This window comes from Mytilus edulis, chromosome 13 (assembly GCF_963676685.1).
Source record: "Mytilus edulis chromosome 13, xbMytEdul2.2, whole genome shotgun sequence".
Taxonomy (NCBI): domain Eukaryota; kingdom Metazoa; phylum Mollusca; class Bivalvia; order Mytilida; family Mytilidae; genus Mytilus; species Mytilus edulis.
The window spans coordinates 1,467,551-1,487,040 of record NC_092356.1 but is presented as its reverse complement, the minus strand read 5'-3'; the positions used below and the strand labels follow the sequence as shown (position 1 = coordinate 1,487,040).

The following is a 19,490-nucleotide window of genomic DNA, read 5'->3' as shown; positions in this document are numbered from 1 at the left end:
TCAACATGTGAACCACCCAAGTTAAATGATAATCATATATCATGTCTGTTATACGCTGATGATTTAGTCCTTATTTCTGAATCGGCTAATGGCTTACAAAAATGCCTTGACAAGCTTAGTTTATATTGCACTAGTTGGGATTTAACAGTAAATCTTGACAAAACCAAAGTTATGATTTTTAACAAATTAGGTAAAAAACTTACAAAAGACAAGTTTGTTTTTAGTGATAATATTTTGGAACACTGTACAGAATATAAATATTTGGGTATACTGTTTAAACCATCTGGTAGTTTTACAGAAGCAGTGAGACTTCTCTGTAAAAAAGCCTCAAAAGCTATATTTTGTATTAGAAAACTGTTATTTTCTGAAGATATCAATGTATTACCTCACTTAAAGCTTTTTGATGCTTGTGTTAAACCTATACTTCTTTACTGTAGTGAAGTTTGGTCTCTGTATATGATAAAAGATAATACAAATCTAGAGTCAAAATATTGGTCATTGGCTACCATCAAAGTCCAAATTAAATTTGCAAAAACTTTAATTGGAGTAAATAAATCAGCTGTCAATTTAGCAGTACTAGCTGAACTTGGTATGTATCCAGTTTTTATAGAAGCTTTAAAACTGTCAATTGGCTTCTGGTTGCATGTGATCAAATCTGATAACAATTGTTTACTAAAAGATGTATATTGTTCCAACCTGCAATTAACCAATGGATTTGCTAAAAAGATTGAACAGTTACTTGCTACATTAAATTTTTCACATGTTTGGAAAAATCATGATACTATTTCAAAAAGACGTTTATTATATGCAATTCATACCAAACTTAATGATAGATATCTTAATTATTGGAAAGAAAATATATTTTGTGATAATAAATCAGTACATGGTAATAAGCTGAGAACATATAGACAGCTTAAAGAAAATTATAAATTGGAAAACTATTTATTGTTAAATATAGACAGTAAAGTAATAGGGCATTTTGCTAAAATTCGTATTAGTAACAGTGTTCTTAGAATTGAACAAGGGCGTCACACTAAAACCCCTGTAGAAGAAAGAATTTGTCCTCTGTGCTTCTTAGAAGTTGAAGATGAATTTCATTTCACTTTAAAATGTACAAAACTAAATATAATTAAAAACCAATTGTTCAGAGAACAATTGAAGGTCTTTCCATCAAAACAATGTATTTTGATATGAAAAGTTGTGAAACTAAGTTTAAAATGTCATTTCAATCGTCAAATGATAGCTCCTAGTAAGCTGATTCCAAAAATATATTGTTTCCATACATTTTTTTTAAATAAGGGAGATAATTTGTTACTTCCGGTTTGAAAAATGTTACTTCCGATTATATTTGAATATTTACTTGACACTGATTCCAAAAATATCTGGTTCTATATACTTTTATATTAATAAAGTACAAAAAAATAGCTACTTCCGGTTTACAAAAAGTCACTTCCGGTTGGTTTTTTTCAAGGTTAAATGGTTTGATACCTTTTTCTAAAAGTTGTATATCTTTATCATGTATACATATAGAATAAAAGCAAAGGTCAAAATCTAGAACGTCAAATTAAGCTATGACCTTGAGATCAATTTCAAGGTCATAAACCAAGGACCTCAAATCAAAAGACCATAGGTCTTAATTATATTTAGTTAATGAGTTATATCACCAAACGCGTATTTTTAAATACAAGAGGGGAGAAAACTCCCTTTTACATTCAACGTACGCTTGCAATCAAAATTTACATCTTACGACATGTCGCAACTTACAATTTAGTAAAAATAATTTGTTGATATCTTATACAGTCTTTGGATATAAGTGAAAATAAGCCAAATTCAAATAGAATATGACCTTGACCTTTGACCTTGACCTAATTTTCATTTTTTGGGACCAAGGACCTCAAATCAAAAGATCCTAGGTCTCTATCACTTATGATTTATAAGATAGAAATTCATATCACTTATATCAGATGCATAAGGGGAAATAACTCTCATATGGAGCGGTCATATCGCTTCGGTCAAAATAGGACAAATCATGCGAAGGATATAACGAGCAATTTTGTAAAATAAATTTGTCATAATCTTTTACGGTTGCGAAGGAGATGCGATAACAAGGAAAACAGTGTTTGGGGAGATAACTCCTACAAAGAAAAGTATTCGTTTACGCAGGGTAAATTTCAAAAGCACATAAACTGTTCGATATCATATACAAAATATCTAAGCGACATATTGCGAAACAAATGTTTATCGCAAGAACAAAATTAGGCGGAAGAAAAAAAAAATAATCAGAAGAAAAACAATAGGTCTTTCCACAGAAAAGTGGAAAGACCTAATTAGAGACCAACTGTTTTCCAAAATTAGTGAAATAGTTCCCTCTTTTTTAGATATGACTAATGAAGCAAGATTTAAATTTTTATATACGTGTGTTGAGACTGATATAATTAGAATTATTGTTAAATTTATAAGCGACATGTACATTTCTAGAAATGCTTTATAAAGCACTAAATAACTTTGTGGTACCACCTCCTCATATAATGTTTATGAAATTGCTATGATATATATATATGTTTGTATTTTTGTGTATAACAAATTTGTATTGTCTTGGTATCAATCCTGTAATTTTGGATTTTAAACCAATAAAAATTACTTACTTACTTACTTACTTACTTATAATATTATTGATTTTTATAATATATCTTAAATTATGGTGTACCATAATATTCGTTATGGTGTAATACTAGCACTTTACCAAAGAAAATAAGCCTTCTTCAAAACTCTTCAATCATTAGCTTTAGTTTTTCAAAGATGACCATTAACGAGAGTTTGAATGGTGTCGATAGAGTATGCATGTTATTAAATGTGGTATTTTGTAGATGATAAATGATAGTTATGGATTAACCGTTTTTACAGATGATATCGGATATGTTCCTTATTTCATAACTAAAATCCCCTTTCCTTTTCACGTATATGACTTACCGAATTAAAGTATTTACCGGGTTTGTAATAACATGAGCAACACGACGGGTGCCACATGTGGATCAGGATCAGCATACCCTTCCGGAGCACCTGATATCATCCACAGTTTTCGTTGGGGTTCGTGTTGCTCAGTTTTTACCTTTCTGTGTTGTGTATTGGGTTCTATTATTGAATGTTTGTCTTTTCTTTTTTAGCCATAGCCTTGTCAGTTTATTTTCGATCTATAAGTTTGACTGTCCCTCTGGAATCTGTCGCCCATCTTTCACAGAGAGTGGTTATATTGTTTTAGTATTTTGTAAGCGCGACATTTTTGTAAACTTAATAGGTAGTAACATTCATATATGTAATTAGGTCTTTCCACTTTTCTGTGGAAAGACCTATTGTTTTTCTTCTGATTATTTTTTTTTTTTTTTTTCTTCCGCCTAATTTTGTTCTTGCGATAAACATTTGTTTCGCAATATGTCGCTTAGATATTTTGTATATGATATCGAAAAGTTTATGCGCTTTTGAAATTTACCCTGCGTAAACAAATACTTTTCTTTGTAGGAGTTATCTCCCCAAACACTGTTTTCCTTGTTAGCGCATCTCCTTCGCAACCGTAAAAGATTATGACAAATTTATTTTACAAAATTGCTCGTTATATCCTTCGCATGATTTATCCTATTTTGACCGAAGCGATATGACCGCTCCATATGAGAGTTATTTCCCCTTATGCATCTGATATAAGTGATATGAATTTCTATCTTATAAACCATAAGTGATAGAGACCTAGGATCTTTTGATTTGAGGTCCTTGGTCCCAAAAAATGAAAATTAGGTCAAGGTCAAAGGTCAAGGTCATATTTTAATATTTGAATTTGGCTTATTTTCACTTATATCCAAAGACTGTATAAGATATCAACAAATTATTTTTACTAAATTGTTAGTTGCGACATGTCGTAAGATGTAAATTTTGATTGCAAGCGTACGTTGAATGTGAAAGGGAGTTTTCTCCCCTCTTGTATTAAAAAATACGCGTTTAGTGATATAACTCATCAACTAAATATAATTAAGACCTATGGTCTTTTGATTTGAGGTCCTTGGTTTATGACCTTGAAATTGATCTCAAGGTCATAGCTTAATTTGACGTTCTATATTTTGACCTTTGCTTTTATTCTATATGTATACATGATAAAGATATACAACTTTTAGAAAAAGGTATCAAGCCATTTAACCTTGAAAAAAAACAACCGGAAGTGACCTTTTGTAAACCGGAAGTAGCTATTTTTTGTACTTTATTAAGATAAAAGTATATAGAACCAGATATTTTTGGAATCGGTTTCAAGTAAATATTTAAATATAATCGGAAGTAACATTTTTCAAACCGGAAGTAACAAATTATCTCCCTTATTTAAAAAAAAAATGTATGGAAACAATATATTTTTGGAATCAGCTTACTAGGAGCTATCATTTGACAATTGAAATGACATTTTCAACTTAGTTTCACAACTTTTCATATCAAAAAGGATGGAAAGACCTTCAATTGTTCTCTGAATTTTTTTTTTTTTCTTCCGCCTAATTTTGTTCGTGCGATAAACATTTGTTTTGCAATATGTCGCTTAGATATTTGGTATATGATATCGAACAATTGATGCGCTTTTGAAATTTACCCTGCGTAACCGAAAACTTTTCTTTGTAGGAGTAATCTCCCCAAACACTGTTTTCCTTGTGAGCGCAACTCCTTCGCAAACGTAAAATATTATGACAAATTTATTTTACAAAATTGCTCGTTATATCCTTTGCATGATTTGTCCTATTTTGACCGAAGTGATATGAATGCTCCATACGAGAGTTATTTCCCCTTATTCATTTGATATAAGTGAATTGCATTTCTAACTGGTAAACCATAATTGATAGAGACCTAGGATCTTTTGATTTGAGGTCATTGGTCCAAAAAAATGAAAATTAGGTCAAGGTCAAAGGTCAAGGTCATATTCTAATTTTTGAATATGGCTCATTTCCACTCATTTCCAACGTACGTTTAAGATATCGACAAATTATTTTTTCTAAATCGTTTGTTGTGACATGTCGTAACACGTAAATTTTGATTGCAAGGGTACGTTGAATGTGAAAGGGAGTTTTCTCCCCTTTGGTATTTAAAAATACGCGTATGGTGATATAACTCATTAACTAAACATAATTTAGACCTATGGTCTTTTGATTTGAGGTTCTTGGTTAATGACCTTGAAATTGATCACAAGGTCATAGCTTAATTTGACGTTCTAGATTTTGACCTTTGCTTTTACCCCATCTGTATACATAATAAAGTCATGAGACTTTTTGACAAACGGTATCAAACCATTTAAACTTCAAAAAACAACCGGAAGTGACCTTGTGTAAACCGGAAGTAGCTATTTATTGTACTTTATTACATAAAAGTATAAAAAACAAGATATTTTTGGAATCAGTGTCAAGTAAATAGTCAAATATTATCGGAAATAGAGTTTTTCAAACCGGAAGTAAGAAATTATCTCCCTTATCTAAAAAAATATTGTTTAGAAACCATATATTTTTGGAATCAGCGTACAATAAGCTATCATTTGACGATTGAAATGACATTTTAAACCTATTTTTACACCTTTCATATTAAAATACATTGTTTTGGTGGAAAGACCTTCAATTGTTCTCTGAACAATTGGTTTTTAATTTATTATTGTATTAGTTTAAAGCAATTCAATGGGACGTCGTCATATATCTTATATGAATTCACTCGTTTAAACTTAAATCGGAGAAAAACAGTTTCCTTACGACAAAACACGATAATACCATATCAACCCGGCTTTTTACTAGTCTGAAATGTTCACCAGGATTCAAGTCTTGCTAGTTCACAAAGTGTCAGTCTGTTGTCTGCTCTCTGGCTGGAGTTGTCTCTTTTACATATATTCCCTATTTCGATCTCAATTTTATGTAATTAGACATGACGTCCTACTCGGACATATTATTGTGAATCCGGAGCAATAAGTCATTACTCTCAATATTTAAAAAAATTCTACTTAATTCGGAAATTAAGGAATACAGGTGTTATAGTTTTAGAATATTAGCCGAGATAATATAACAATTTTTAAACCTTTATACAAGATTTCTCGTAGCTTTTATATTATATTTTATTGTTTGAATCAACTGATTTACCATTCAATGAATTGCGATTAACACGTAGTGATTGATATTTGTTTGGAGTGTTCAAATCTGTATATTATAAATATTTAATATATTCATTTATATTATTCTATATTATATTTTGACTAACAAACTTCGTGTTTTGACTAGTATGATGTGTAAAGAAGTCAACGAATAAATTTGGATAAATAGAAATAGAATATTTTTTTTTTCGATTTTAATATTATATATTAACAAACAAAAATAAAAGTCTATTATAAATGTCGTCATGTATAAGTCATCATCCACGTTTCATACAGTACTTATATCTTAATTTACATGTATTTCCAAAAGATTATTTTGGCAGGTTGCACTCCCATTAGTACGTTGTGATATAATTTCAACTAGGCATTAATATTATGAGTTCATTCTGCAATGTGTATAAATTTTCATATCAAACGTAAATTATGTCATCTGTTTCTTACCAATTAATGATACTGCTGAACTAAATAATATTGTATTACATATGACCTTGCTTCGCATTGAAATAGTTTAATATTTACAATTTATTTCTTCTGCTGTTTTTATACTTGTACAGTTAACTCTCGTTGTCTCGAACTCGGTTGACTCGAAATTTCGGATGAGTCGAAGTTTTCACGTGGTCCCGAACTTTATTCCATACAAAAGTATGTAATTCGACTCCTGATGAGTCGAAATTGGATGAGTCGAAATTTCGGTTGAGTCGAACTAAATCTACGGTCCCAAGGTTAACAAAAGCATTCAAAATTAATTTTTTATCTCGAACTAATACACATATGTCAAAACATGACCTCCGGGATTTAAATGGATTGAAGAGTTAATCTGACAATACACGTGTAATTAAATTTCCGGTCATTGACCCCTGTATTGATTTATGACATGCTATTTCCATGGGTGTTTACCTAAGATTATCTTTTATAGAATTTTGATAAATAATTAGTGATACATTGTTAATGTTGATGAAAAAGTATTTAAAATGTTAACAAAACATTTAATGTGTGATTTACACTAATGAGCTTGGGTGTGTATAAAGTGAGGATTATGGCTTCCGTTGATGATCACCTAAAAACTACTCAAACGGCTTATTTGATCTTGTTATATTTTCTTTTGAAAAGAAAGAGTGAGATAAAACAAAATGAATAGAAATCAAAATTTTCTTAAATCTTTTGTATCCGAGAATAAACAGTTTTGTCAGCTATAACCGACCTTAATAACGAAACTATCGATTGGAATTTACACTCTTGGAAAAGCCATAGGATTTTTGTTTAATTGAAACAATTGAATAAGTAAAAATAATATCATTATAATAATAAAAGACTGTGACATACAAACACATCGATCTGATACTAGAATATCGATTCCCTTGCCATATTCACCCGGATTTATTTTAGCTTTACCAAGCTTAGCAAGAGTTGTGTCCCTTAGATTGTCGAACTTCTGGTGTTCGTTTGAGTCGAACTACGTCTATCTCGAAATATTTCTCTGGTCCGGCTGACTTCGACATAACGAGAGTCGACTGTATATAAATTAATTTTGTGGTTCTCAAGAACCAATATGTTATTTTAATTTTTTAAGAATTTTTTTCTGCAGATATATAGAAGTGAAATGGACAATAACTGAATTTTGATATGCAACGTGTTATGTAGGAAAATAACAATCATACATGTCATAGTGCTGTTTTAAATACTCAGGTGTATCTATCATCAGATATTGACCGACGTCGAAATAAATATTTATTGGTAATACATCAAAATGAATATCTAATTTCTACCTGCCTATGTTTATAGATTATGATTTGAATTCTGTCTTGATGTCTCGATTTTTATTCTAAGATGTAATTTTTATTTACATGTAAGACAACACAAGAGACTTTTCTTTTACAGACACAATTTTATTTTTAAAGGATTTGAAAAGAAACATTTCAAATTTGATGGTGACAGAAAAAATACGTTGTATGCATGTGTATTCGAATTAATGTACCCACCTTACCCAACATACACAAATACACATAAGCAACATTAAAACGGTCTGCAACATAAACTGAATTTGAAACAATAACAATTGCATGTAATGAGTTTTTGTGGATCTGACCATTAATTAAATTTCGTCAAATCAAGACATATAAACACGTGAAAGTAATGTGTTTCTATACCTATTGTGTACATAGTCATTTATAATTTATAAAGACGTCTGAAGGATGTGTACTATTTTTTTTATAACATTTCCCCTTGATAAAACTTATGTATTGAAAACGAGGTCAACTGACACACTTATATTCTACATTTATTTTCTAAAACACGATTTATTCATTGTTTAAGGAACGATAATACACTTAACAAAAATATGGCTTATAAGACGACACGATTTGTCTCCCTTGTACAAAATACTGTTCTAGATAAAAGACATTGAAGACGAAAGCATTTTAAATAAGACGCGAGAAAGGCGACGATTGTCGGATGAATTTAATCAATAGATGATCATAAAAATAGCATTTCAAGATTAATAAATTACGGAACTTGTTAGCAGTACCCAAAACATTGTTTTTCGGACACATCAAATTTTATTTTTTCATGCATAATTATGAAATTCAATAATATTCAAAATTATGGACACACATAATATTACTGGAAATATTATTTAATCTCATAATATTATGGCTTTTCATAAAGCAGTCAAATTTAGCCAATTCCATAATATTATGGAGTTCGCTAAGTGCCCTGACTGAAACATAAGTACATGTAAAGTGTTCTTAAAACAAATAAATATATCAAGTTTAGCCAAACATTATTGTAAATAAAGGCAACAGTAGTATACCGCTGTTCAAAACTCATAAATCTATGGACAAAAAATAAAATAGGGGTAACAAACTATAAGAATAATTTTTCAGTGGCAAATATTTCTGTGTAAATCCAGTTGATGATCGTACAGTTCTATCTTTTATATTTGTGTCAAATGTATTTTTTTGGCCGAGGAGTATTTGGAAAAGAGAAGGGGGTAATGCTTTTTTTTTTTTAAATATTTCTAAGTGTATTTTAACTGATCTGAGATACTAGACAGACACAACTATTTACTTTTTATAGTATTGCATATAAGAGTGAATCGTTGTTTGAGTAAACCCAGTGGCAAATATTTATGTCTACGTCCAGTCGATTCCGGAAGACCTTTTTAAATAAATTATGTGTTCGTCATTGATGATGTTGATGTCTTGATAAGGGGTTAATAAACATAAGTACATGTAAAGTGTTCTTAAAACAAATAAATATATAAAGTTTAGCCAAACATTATTGTAAATAAAGGCAACAGTAGTATACCGCTGTTCAAAACTCATAAATATATGGATAAAAACAAAATCGGGGTAACAAACTAAAACCGAGGGAAACGCATTAAATATAAGAGGAGAACAACGACATAACACTAAAATGTAACACACATAGACAAAATCCCACGAGAATAACAAATATAACATATATATATAACATCAAAACCAAATACATGAATTTGGGATAGACAAGTACCGTGACACGTCTTATCGCAATGTGAATTTGCACTCGAAAATAAGAGAAAACAAACGACACAACGTTATAATGTAATGCACATAGAAACGAACTATATTATAACAATGGCCATATTCCTGACAGGGCATTTTAATGGAAAAAGTGGTGGGTTGAACCTGGTTTTGTGGCATGCCAAACCTCGCACTTTTATGGCCATGTGACATATAACATCAAAATGACAACACAGGACTACAATATAAATAAATTGGAGAACACAAATGACAAAGAATCACACGAACAACAGCCAACAAAAGGCAACAAGTTCAAAATTTTAATACGCCAGAAGTGTATTTTGTCCACACAAGACCTACGTGTGACGCCAGAAAGCACTTTATCAATATTTGTCATAAATATCAATTTAAATCAAAAATCGTTTCTTTTATACATAAACATGGTGAAATAAGTATTTTTAAAGCCTTGTTTTGTGTAGACTTAACCTAAACAAGGCCTACATTGAGTATTGACTGCATAAAGACATAACATGATTTACATTACATGTAAACATTGAGTTTTATCAATGGGAACGTAATTGTGTTTTGTTTACGTGTGAGTTACACTAACGCAACACCGAGTGTAGGTCAATGTAACCACGGCCTTAATCTTAGAAAAAAATAAGTTTTGGAAGGGTTCGTTTCGATTTTCCAGTTTTGTCATTGCATTGTTGTTTCTTTCAAATTCGTGAGTTTTGAACATGTTGAATGTATTGAATATTACATGATGGTTTAAAATTATACCTTCTAGACATTGTTATCACCTCTTATTTGTCTTTGATGATATCACTTTATTTGTTTCGTCTATTTTTAGAAATATCCATGTAAGGTGGTTTGGTACTTATACATCTCGTCATAGTGTTAATCGATGTCGTTGTGATATGGTAAATTTTAGTATTCTTGTTTTTCGTTTTTGCTGATGTGCTTTTTTGTGTTTCTTTGATGGCATGTTTGTTTGTTCTAACAGTAATACAGATTATAACGTAATGTTGACTGATGTACCCCTATTTCTGACATTTTCAGCTTATATGTCGCTTTGTTTTGTTCACACATCGTTGACAATATATTGTCATTTTGTGCAACTTTTATAAAAATGACCAGTTTGGGTAGTTATAAAACTAGTGTTAATCCACCATTTTCTACATAAGAAAATATCTGTACCAAGTCAGGAATATAACAACTAATATCCATATGTTTGATGTGTTTAAGGTTCTGATTTTGCATTTTAATTATGGACTTTCCGTTTTTAATTTCCCTCGGAGTTCTAGATAGGTCTGTGAATGTATTATATGAACATCTACGCACATCTAAACTATGTTTTAATTCACTATCGAATGGTTTTGTATACAGAAAACGTTGCGAACGGCTGATTACGTTCAGATATTGTGTATGGTACTTTGGATTTCATATAAAAGAGAACTCGTTTTTTATATCCACACCTTTACATGTTGATAAACCATTTAAACACAATAATTATTTTTATCTTGAGGTAGTTTGAAAAAATACTCTATTTGCAATGTTTCTTGCCATTTATTATCAAAGTACAAAGTTAAAGTATATTGCGTATTCGGAATTATTAGTACGTCTTTTGAAAATAGGAACGAACATAGATTTTCCCAAAAAACACATATTGCAACTAAATAAAAACAGGCTTTTGAGATTGTAGTTAAGCAACAACTTTAATTTGTATTTTCTTTCAAACTTTCAAATGAGTATGAGCAACATTTTATTTTATACTATTCTGTGTTCAATTAGAAAATATAATTTAAAGGAAATTACATCACCGTAGCTTGCAAATGACTTATTTGTATGGTAAACAAAAAATTAACAGGTTATGCTATTTTGAGATATATTAACTATAATTTACGATGTTTGGTTGTATAATAGCATTACATAATAAGGTTAAATTCTTTGCTTAAGGTGGTATGGGAGTCTAAAATAAAAATGATAGAATTTGTTCATACTTTGCCAAAACGTAGTATCTATTGATATATAGGTCGAAAATATAATAAAAATGATGGGTCACCGCTCATTTTCTCAAGCTCCAGGACGGGACAAAATGACACATTTTGTATGGATTATACAGGAAAAAACACCATTTTGTGATTAAAAACTTAACATAATGATAAAATTGTTAAATACTACAGGAAAAGATAGCTTTCAGACACTGCTTTGAGAATATCAAAAGAAAAGATAAAGTCACCGTACGTTTTTTCCGGCTAAAATACAAAATAGGAAAATTCCATGTAGAATCCTTCAGAAAATGCAATGTTTTAGAGTTACCTCCCCTTAAAATGCCAATCTAAAAAATAATAAAAACAACCAAAAATAGTTATCATTTGCAAAAATATTAATATTTATAAGTTATATTCTTATAAATTGGTTCTTATAAATGATAATTCACATTAAATATCTGCATTACTGCATCAAATTTTGCTAACTTGATGGAAAATATAGACCTTTGGTTCTCTGTTTTTTACGAACCAAGATGGAGGAAGACACCCATACCACCTTAAATCGGTAAATATTTTGACAGATTGGCAAACAATGTTTGACACACAAGAAACACAAGTGTTTTATGCAACATTTAAACTATACTAATCAACAAAAGAAACGATACACGACTTTGGAATAAAATTATCAAAAAGTATAAAATATGAAACAAATTGAGATATACCATTTTAAAAAGCTTTCATTTGCAATGTATGGACATACGATAATGAAAATTAAAATCTGTCGGAAAGTAACACAATTCCGTGTAAATGATCATAGGGTGCAAATTATACACATTATTTTCTAAGTACTAAATGAATTTTCAAATTTGTTTACAAATATTCAATATGCTATTCAAGTTATGTTCATGTTGTAACAAATGGGTTAAAATAAAATCTCAAAAAATGCAAAAAATATTAAAAAATTTCGCCTCAAATCAATGCTTCTGATATGGAAACAACACACTGCAAATTTTGAACCAATCAGATTATTTTTAAGATTGTTACCGTTTTTGAATTTCACTTTACACATACTGTCTATGGTAAATCATTGATAATGTATGCATTTTAACGATTTCTCGTTGGGCCGAACTTTGCCTTACAAATAAACGAAGAAAATGTTAGAATTTTTAAAAAGAGTAGATGGCAAACATTGTCTTTACCTTTAAATGAGAGAATGGCATCATTAGTTGGAACTTCTGTTTTTCAAACTGTCGTTTTATAAAAATTTTGTCAACAAATTTAAAATTGCCAAGTGATGTCATGAAAGCAAAAAAAAATGATTTAAACAGATTTGTATTGCCATGGTCATTAACTATTTCTACCTTCAATATTGGTCCTATAAAAGGAAAACTTCATCTTTGATATGAAAAAAAAACCCAGATATTTGGTTTTGTTAAAAAAAATCTTTCCAACTTAGCCATACAGGGAGAGATTACTTTAAAACAAAATATTATAAAAAAAATTCAATCAAGGTAGGTCAATTTTGCACGAATTTAAAGAAAACCTTATTCCAAATAATAATTCAACCGCCGTTAATCGAAATTCCCCATCTAAATTAGGCAGTCTTTATAATTTTGTTAAAGGTGGCAATGCAGCTGCAGCCAGATGATTCAATAAAAATGCGCGTGGATATCCATAAATAATTCCGTGCAATGCCAGAAAATGACAAACCTGTTCTAGATTATCTTCTAATAATACCATAAGGTCAACAGTGAACGGGAGAGCTTTTTCGCTTTCCTTTTCCTGTGACATAACATGAAAAACCCAAAGCCTCATCTATCTGGTTACATGAACAAAGCCAAAGTGTGGTATACAATATGTAGGACAAACAGGACGGGAGTTTTTTAAACGAACAAAGGAACATCTACAACGCTTCCGAAAACCTAAGAAATTCAAAAGTATAATTTATCAACATTTAGTTAAACACACCCACAATATTAAATTAATTAGATTTTAACCGCTCGAAACGGTCCAGAAACAACAAGGGCAGTCGCATAAACAATTTGAAGATACCCGTAAAAATATCGAACTGTCTTGGATTAAACAACTACAAGCAGCTTACCCCCTAGGTCTAAATGACAATATACTTTGACTTCTTCTTCTATTGATAACATGAATATTATTGATAAAAAAACAACGAAACAATAGGTCTCATGGGAAACGTATCAATCGAAATCAACGAGTTAAACATCGTATAAATTATACACTTACACTTTCAAAGACTGTGACACCATCTCATTCTTCAGCCCACTGTATGAATATTCCCGTATAATTACAGCTTTTTGCCACCATAGGCTGTTCCCGCGTATCGACAAACCTGAAGATCATAAACGTGATTTTCTGCAAATTAAATATATAAGCAGAGGTATTGATTTTATCAACTTATCTAGTATATTTAATGACTCTACCGTTATAAACTTTATACCTCCCTATTTTTATAATATAGAACCACAAATAATTTCATACACATACAAAAAAAAACCAGCAGAAGTTTATTTTTTTTATTATACGTCGGTTACATCAGACATAGTTAGATATTAATACTCCCTTAACTTGAAACTGTGAATCGTCGTTTAGATATGCTCCCCATGGCCATGTTATTACAGGGGACCTCAATATCGTCCAGGACAGAGAGATTAAAAACTTAAAAAACAAAAGACCAACATATCGTCCTCCATCTAAAATAGATTGGAAAGAGTGTCTTCAAGTCACCAAAGATGCTCTTTCTTCGTTTTGTAAAAAATGGTGTAAACGGGAAAAATTTGATAAAAATCTCTTGATTCTTATTTAAATAAATGTATGAATGTGGTAGATAAGAGCATATCACATTTTGAAAATAGTTTAGAAGTAAATAATATAGTACATAATACACCTATGTCAAGAATAAGAAATACACTTCAAGAACTTTCAAAGCGTTTGTGTTTGTATTGGCCGACAAAGCAGCCAACAATGGGGTGTTGGTATGTCGTAAAAATTACACGGACGTTCTTAAGAATGAAATTTTAAATTCATCTACATTCAAGTCCATCCGCTTCACAGAGAGTCATATAGTAAACAAACATATCACAAAGCTTAAGGCTTCTTCTGAACATTTGAAAGTCCCTTCTATGTATTGGCTACCGAAACTAAACAAAAAACCATTTAAATATCGTTTCATCTCGGCCTCTAGTAAGTGTTCTACAAACTAATCTTTCAGTGCTCTTAACTAGTTCATTAACTACTATTAAAGAGCTTATCATAAACTATTGTAATAAAATATATGAACATAGTGGTATAAACCATTTTTGGAGTGTACATTTTTTTTGTATGTTTTAGATTAGTTTCGTGCTTTTGATGGTCTTTTTGATTCTGTTGACAGTTTTAATTTTTCTACTCTTTACACTACACTTCCACACTATCTTATTAAACAAAAGTTTTCCTATTTAATTAAATGGTCGTTTGGTAAAGCTGAATGCAAATATATTTGCTGCAACTGATTTAAAGCCTTCTTCTTTAATGAGAAAGATAAATATGCTAGATATACTAACTGGAGATGTGATTAGATGATTGAAGTTGTTAATTTTCTCCTTAATAATATTGATGGCAACAAACGTTATCGACAGGTTGTGGGTATCCCCATGGGCACTAATGGTGTCCCTTTAATAGCAGACTTGTTTTTGTACTGTTACGAATCACAGTTTATGCCTAAATTCATTCAAGTGATAAATTCAACAACACTTACCGTTATCTTGAAAAAATTTTCGTTCAATAATCAAGAATTTTCTCAATATGCTGGTGAAATTTACCGTTAACTTGATGATATTTTTTCGTTAAATAATCAAGAATTTTCTCAATATACTGCTGAAATTTACCGCAAGGAACTTACTTAAAAACAAATCAAATATATTCGGTAATAACTGTCCTTTCCTGGATTTAGATATTTTGGTTTGTAACGGGAAACTCCACATACAAATTTACGACTATTGTTAATTTTCCATTTTTAGATGGTGATGTTCCTTTGGCACCATCTTACGGTGTTTATATTTCATAGCTCGTTTGCTATGCCCGTGTCTGTTGTGACGTTTTTGATTCCAACGAACGCAATCTATGTATTACTGGTAAATTATTAAACCAGGGATATCGTTACCATAAATTACTTAAAACCTTTACTAAATTTTTCCGTAGATATAGAGATTTGGTTTTGAAGTTTGGTTGTATCTGTTTTTGTTTCAAACGGGATAGCACATCCTCATTTTTACGGAAATGTTGTTAACCGTTCCCGGAAATTTAGAAATGATCCGTGTAAACTTGTCGCTCCTTTAAATAAACTTATTCTAAAAGGTTACCTTTTCAACACTGTATTAAGATCATTGAATATTGTTTTTATTGGTATAAATATTGATTTTGTTAATTAAAAGCTAACTAAATATTACTAGTATGTTATATACATATACATATTCATGGATCTACAATCTGAGGATACCTGTAACTTGTCATTGCACAAGGTCATGTTTTTTCTCTGGCTGTCTATGACGTCTTTACGCTAAATCCATTGGATGTTGGATGTGTACGGATTGATAGTTTAGTCTTAGATGCATGATTTTTTTATTAGTTGTTAGTGGCTTTGAATTAGCTGTCAGATAACTGCGAGTACTCTCAGATCTGTTCATTGTATCTTTCTGTGTCGGGATGTATAATTACCCGGCCACGTTCACTTGTATTTTTGTCCATCTGATGAGTTAAGCCTTTTTCAACTGATTATTTTTTTTATAGTTCGTTCTTATGTTGTACTGTTATACGACTGTCCCAGGTTAGGGGGAGGGTTGGGATCCCGCTAACATGTTTAACCCCGCCACATTTTTTATGTATGTGGCTGTCCCAATTCAGGAGCCTATAATTCAGTGGTTGTCGTTTCTTTATGTGTTACATATTTGTGTTTCGTTCATTTTGTTACATAAATAAGGCCGTTATATTTCTCGTTTGAATTGTTTAACATTGTCTTATAGGGGCCTTTTATAGATGACTATGCGGTATGGGCTTTGCTCATTGTTGAAGGTCGTATGGTGACCTATAGTTATAAATGTCTGTGTCATGTTGAAAAAAATAAATTTTCAAACATTCCGTTTTATTCATGTCTCTTATAATTAGTTCATGTCAATTTATTAGTCCTCTTGTGTATTTAAGAGATTTTCCCTGATCAATTTCAATTATTTTGAACTTTACTTTACTAATAAGTGTAATATAACACATCATCTGAATATTCAAATCTTGTTTGATTTAAGTTTAATGTTCAAAACAAATATACTGTGGAGAACATAACTGTCAGCAAAATTAGTGAAGGCATCATAAATATACAATTTTTGATGATATATACCTTGAACAATGTTTTTTCATGTTTGTTTTAATTTTCTAATTACAGATATTATAACACCAAACATATCACTAGCTCTGTATAACTATCTGTGTCATAACATCGTGGGAACAGAAGAACATGTTAACACAATCAGATTAATGAACACGGTGAGAGATAATTTTTCGAGTAGCAAGTCAATTACATGTATAACAAGTGGGAGCTATGGAGAAGGACTTGAAATGCGAGGAAGTGATTTAGATATAATGCGAGTAATGAAATTTATTGATGTGAATGCGGATCAACAACCCGACTTTGATACAAGTATAACTTATTTGTCCATGGATACAGACGATGTAAAACCTGGTTTTACTCAATTAAGACTAGAATATGGCAGAGATCAGAATATTTTGGAATGTTGTGAAGAACATAATGGTGAACATTATTTTTCGAGTGCATTATATAAGGGAAATATATTGTTCGGGGATAAAGACAAACACATTCGTGGACCGTGTATAACTGACAAAAAAGGAGTTATGGATTTGGCGTATACTTTACATTGTAAAACGTGGATATCTTCTGCTGTAAATTGGATATCAAGATCAAGTAGCTCATGGCCGAGTCATAACGTCACACAAAGTATTATAAAACACGGGGTACTTTTTGTACCGATCGGAGTTCACGGATCACCAAAAGAAGATCTAGAATGGCGAGTATCTTTTTCAGTTGCTGAAAAACTACTAATTAATACATTTACTCACACCCAATTAATGTGCTATGCTCTCTTAAAATTAATTTTGAAAGATGTTATAGCAAATGATTCTGAATGTAAAGATTTACTCTGTTCATATTTCCTTAAAACAATTATTTTCTGGATATCTGAAGAACTACCATCATCTGTATGGAAGCCTGATAATCTTATACCTTGTTTTATGCGATGTTTAAGCAGGTTAGTCTATTGTGTCGAGCATTCAGTTTGTTCACATTACTTCATTCCAGAAAACAACATGTTCGAGAACAAAATAGAGGGCCTTGATCGTGATGTACTTTTAAAAAAATTAAACACGTTACACAGCTATGGTTGGCGATGCATTTTATTTTCTGATCAAATATCTAACTTTGATGTATCGATGTGGAATTTTCCAATTGAACCATTTATATTATATGTAAATGACGTTAAAAAAATAGTGCAATCCAGAATGTTGTATATTGCAAATTCTTTCGTAGAAACTTATCCTGAGTTAGATATATTCAACACAGGATTATTACACAACACATGGTGTCACCATTTTTCACTAAAGCAATTATATGCATACTACATATCACAGAGGTCCAGAAGTCTAGCTCACTGTTTACCGCTTGATGGAGCAACTATCAACAATAAATACCAATACAAACAGTACAAATCCTGTTTAAGTACTCTGTTAACAAATGTCTATCATGACGCTGTATCTGGATGGCTCATGATAGCTTCATTTTTTTACAAAACAAAGCAATACAGGAAAGCTTTACACATCATTAGGTATTCTATATCGAAATGTACTTTAAACAAACTGTTCTTTGGAATGACTCTTTCAGAAATTCATTACCAGTCACTTAAACTGCTGTCATTCAACAAGAAGAGTGTTGCTTATCTTCTGAAAATACTATTTGTAGATCGTATACAATTAACAGAGAATTCAACGTTAACACCAGAAGAACTTTTAATGGAGGGATGTAATAACAAATATTATTTTCCATCCACAGCGTATGCTTATTTCCTTAGTGTTCTTTGTCATTATCACGTCAATGATGTTAGACATTGTCAGGATTCTATTCAAGATTTAAAAATTGTTATAGGAGAAAGATATTTGATGGTTAATGCAGATGTATGGAGTACAGCGGAGGCCTACACTTTATTGGGAATTGCTTTACAATTATTTGGCGACAACGAATCCGCACGACAAGCTTTCTTACAGTCTTTGGAAATTTTCCCGGATGAATTGAACAATTCTGCCGCAATGAGACTTTTGTAATATTGTGAAGATGAATACATAATTTTCGAATGCATTATATAAAAAAAATATATTCTTGATTGGAAATGATATGCGCATGACAATTCATAGACCTTGTTTGGAAATATCCTCGGATGAATTGACAATTCTGCCGCAAAGAGACTTTTATAATGATGTGAAGACGATAATGATAAACACTATTGTTCGAATGCATTATATACCAAATAAAATATTCTTGTTTGTAAATGATACATGTACATGTATGCGCATGACAATTCATAGACCGTGTATAACTGACGACAAAAGAAGATTTGTCTGCTCTCTGCATTGTAAAACGTAGATATTTCCTTCAGTATATTGGATAACACGATCAAATAACTCATGGCCAAGTCATGTCAAACAAAGTATAATAAAACACGGGGTACTTTTTGTACCGAATGCTAGCGCTCGTCACTTTAGTAATTTACGAAAGGGTTTTCGGATTGA

The 19,490-nt window shown here is 30.9% G+C and overlaps 1 protein-coding gene across 1 annotated transcript in view; it reads left to right on the top strand.

The window, feature by feature from the left end:
- Positions 1–19,234, top strand: part of LOC139502334 (uncharacterized) — a 55,489-nt gene extending 36,255 nt beyond the window's left edge. The window contains exon 2 of the mRNA XM_071291781.1: positions 17,080–19,234. Within this exon, the coding sequence (XP_071147882.1) occupies positions 17,080–19,025 (1,946 nt within the window). The 3' untranslated portion in view covers positions 19,026–19,234. The remainder of the gene's footprint in view (positions 1–17,079) is intronic.
- Positions 19,235–19,490: the final 256 nt, after the last annotated feature.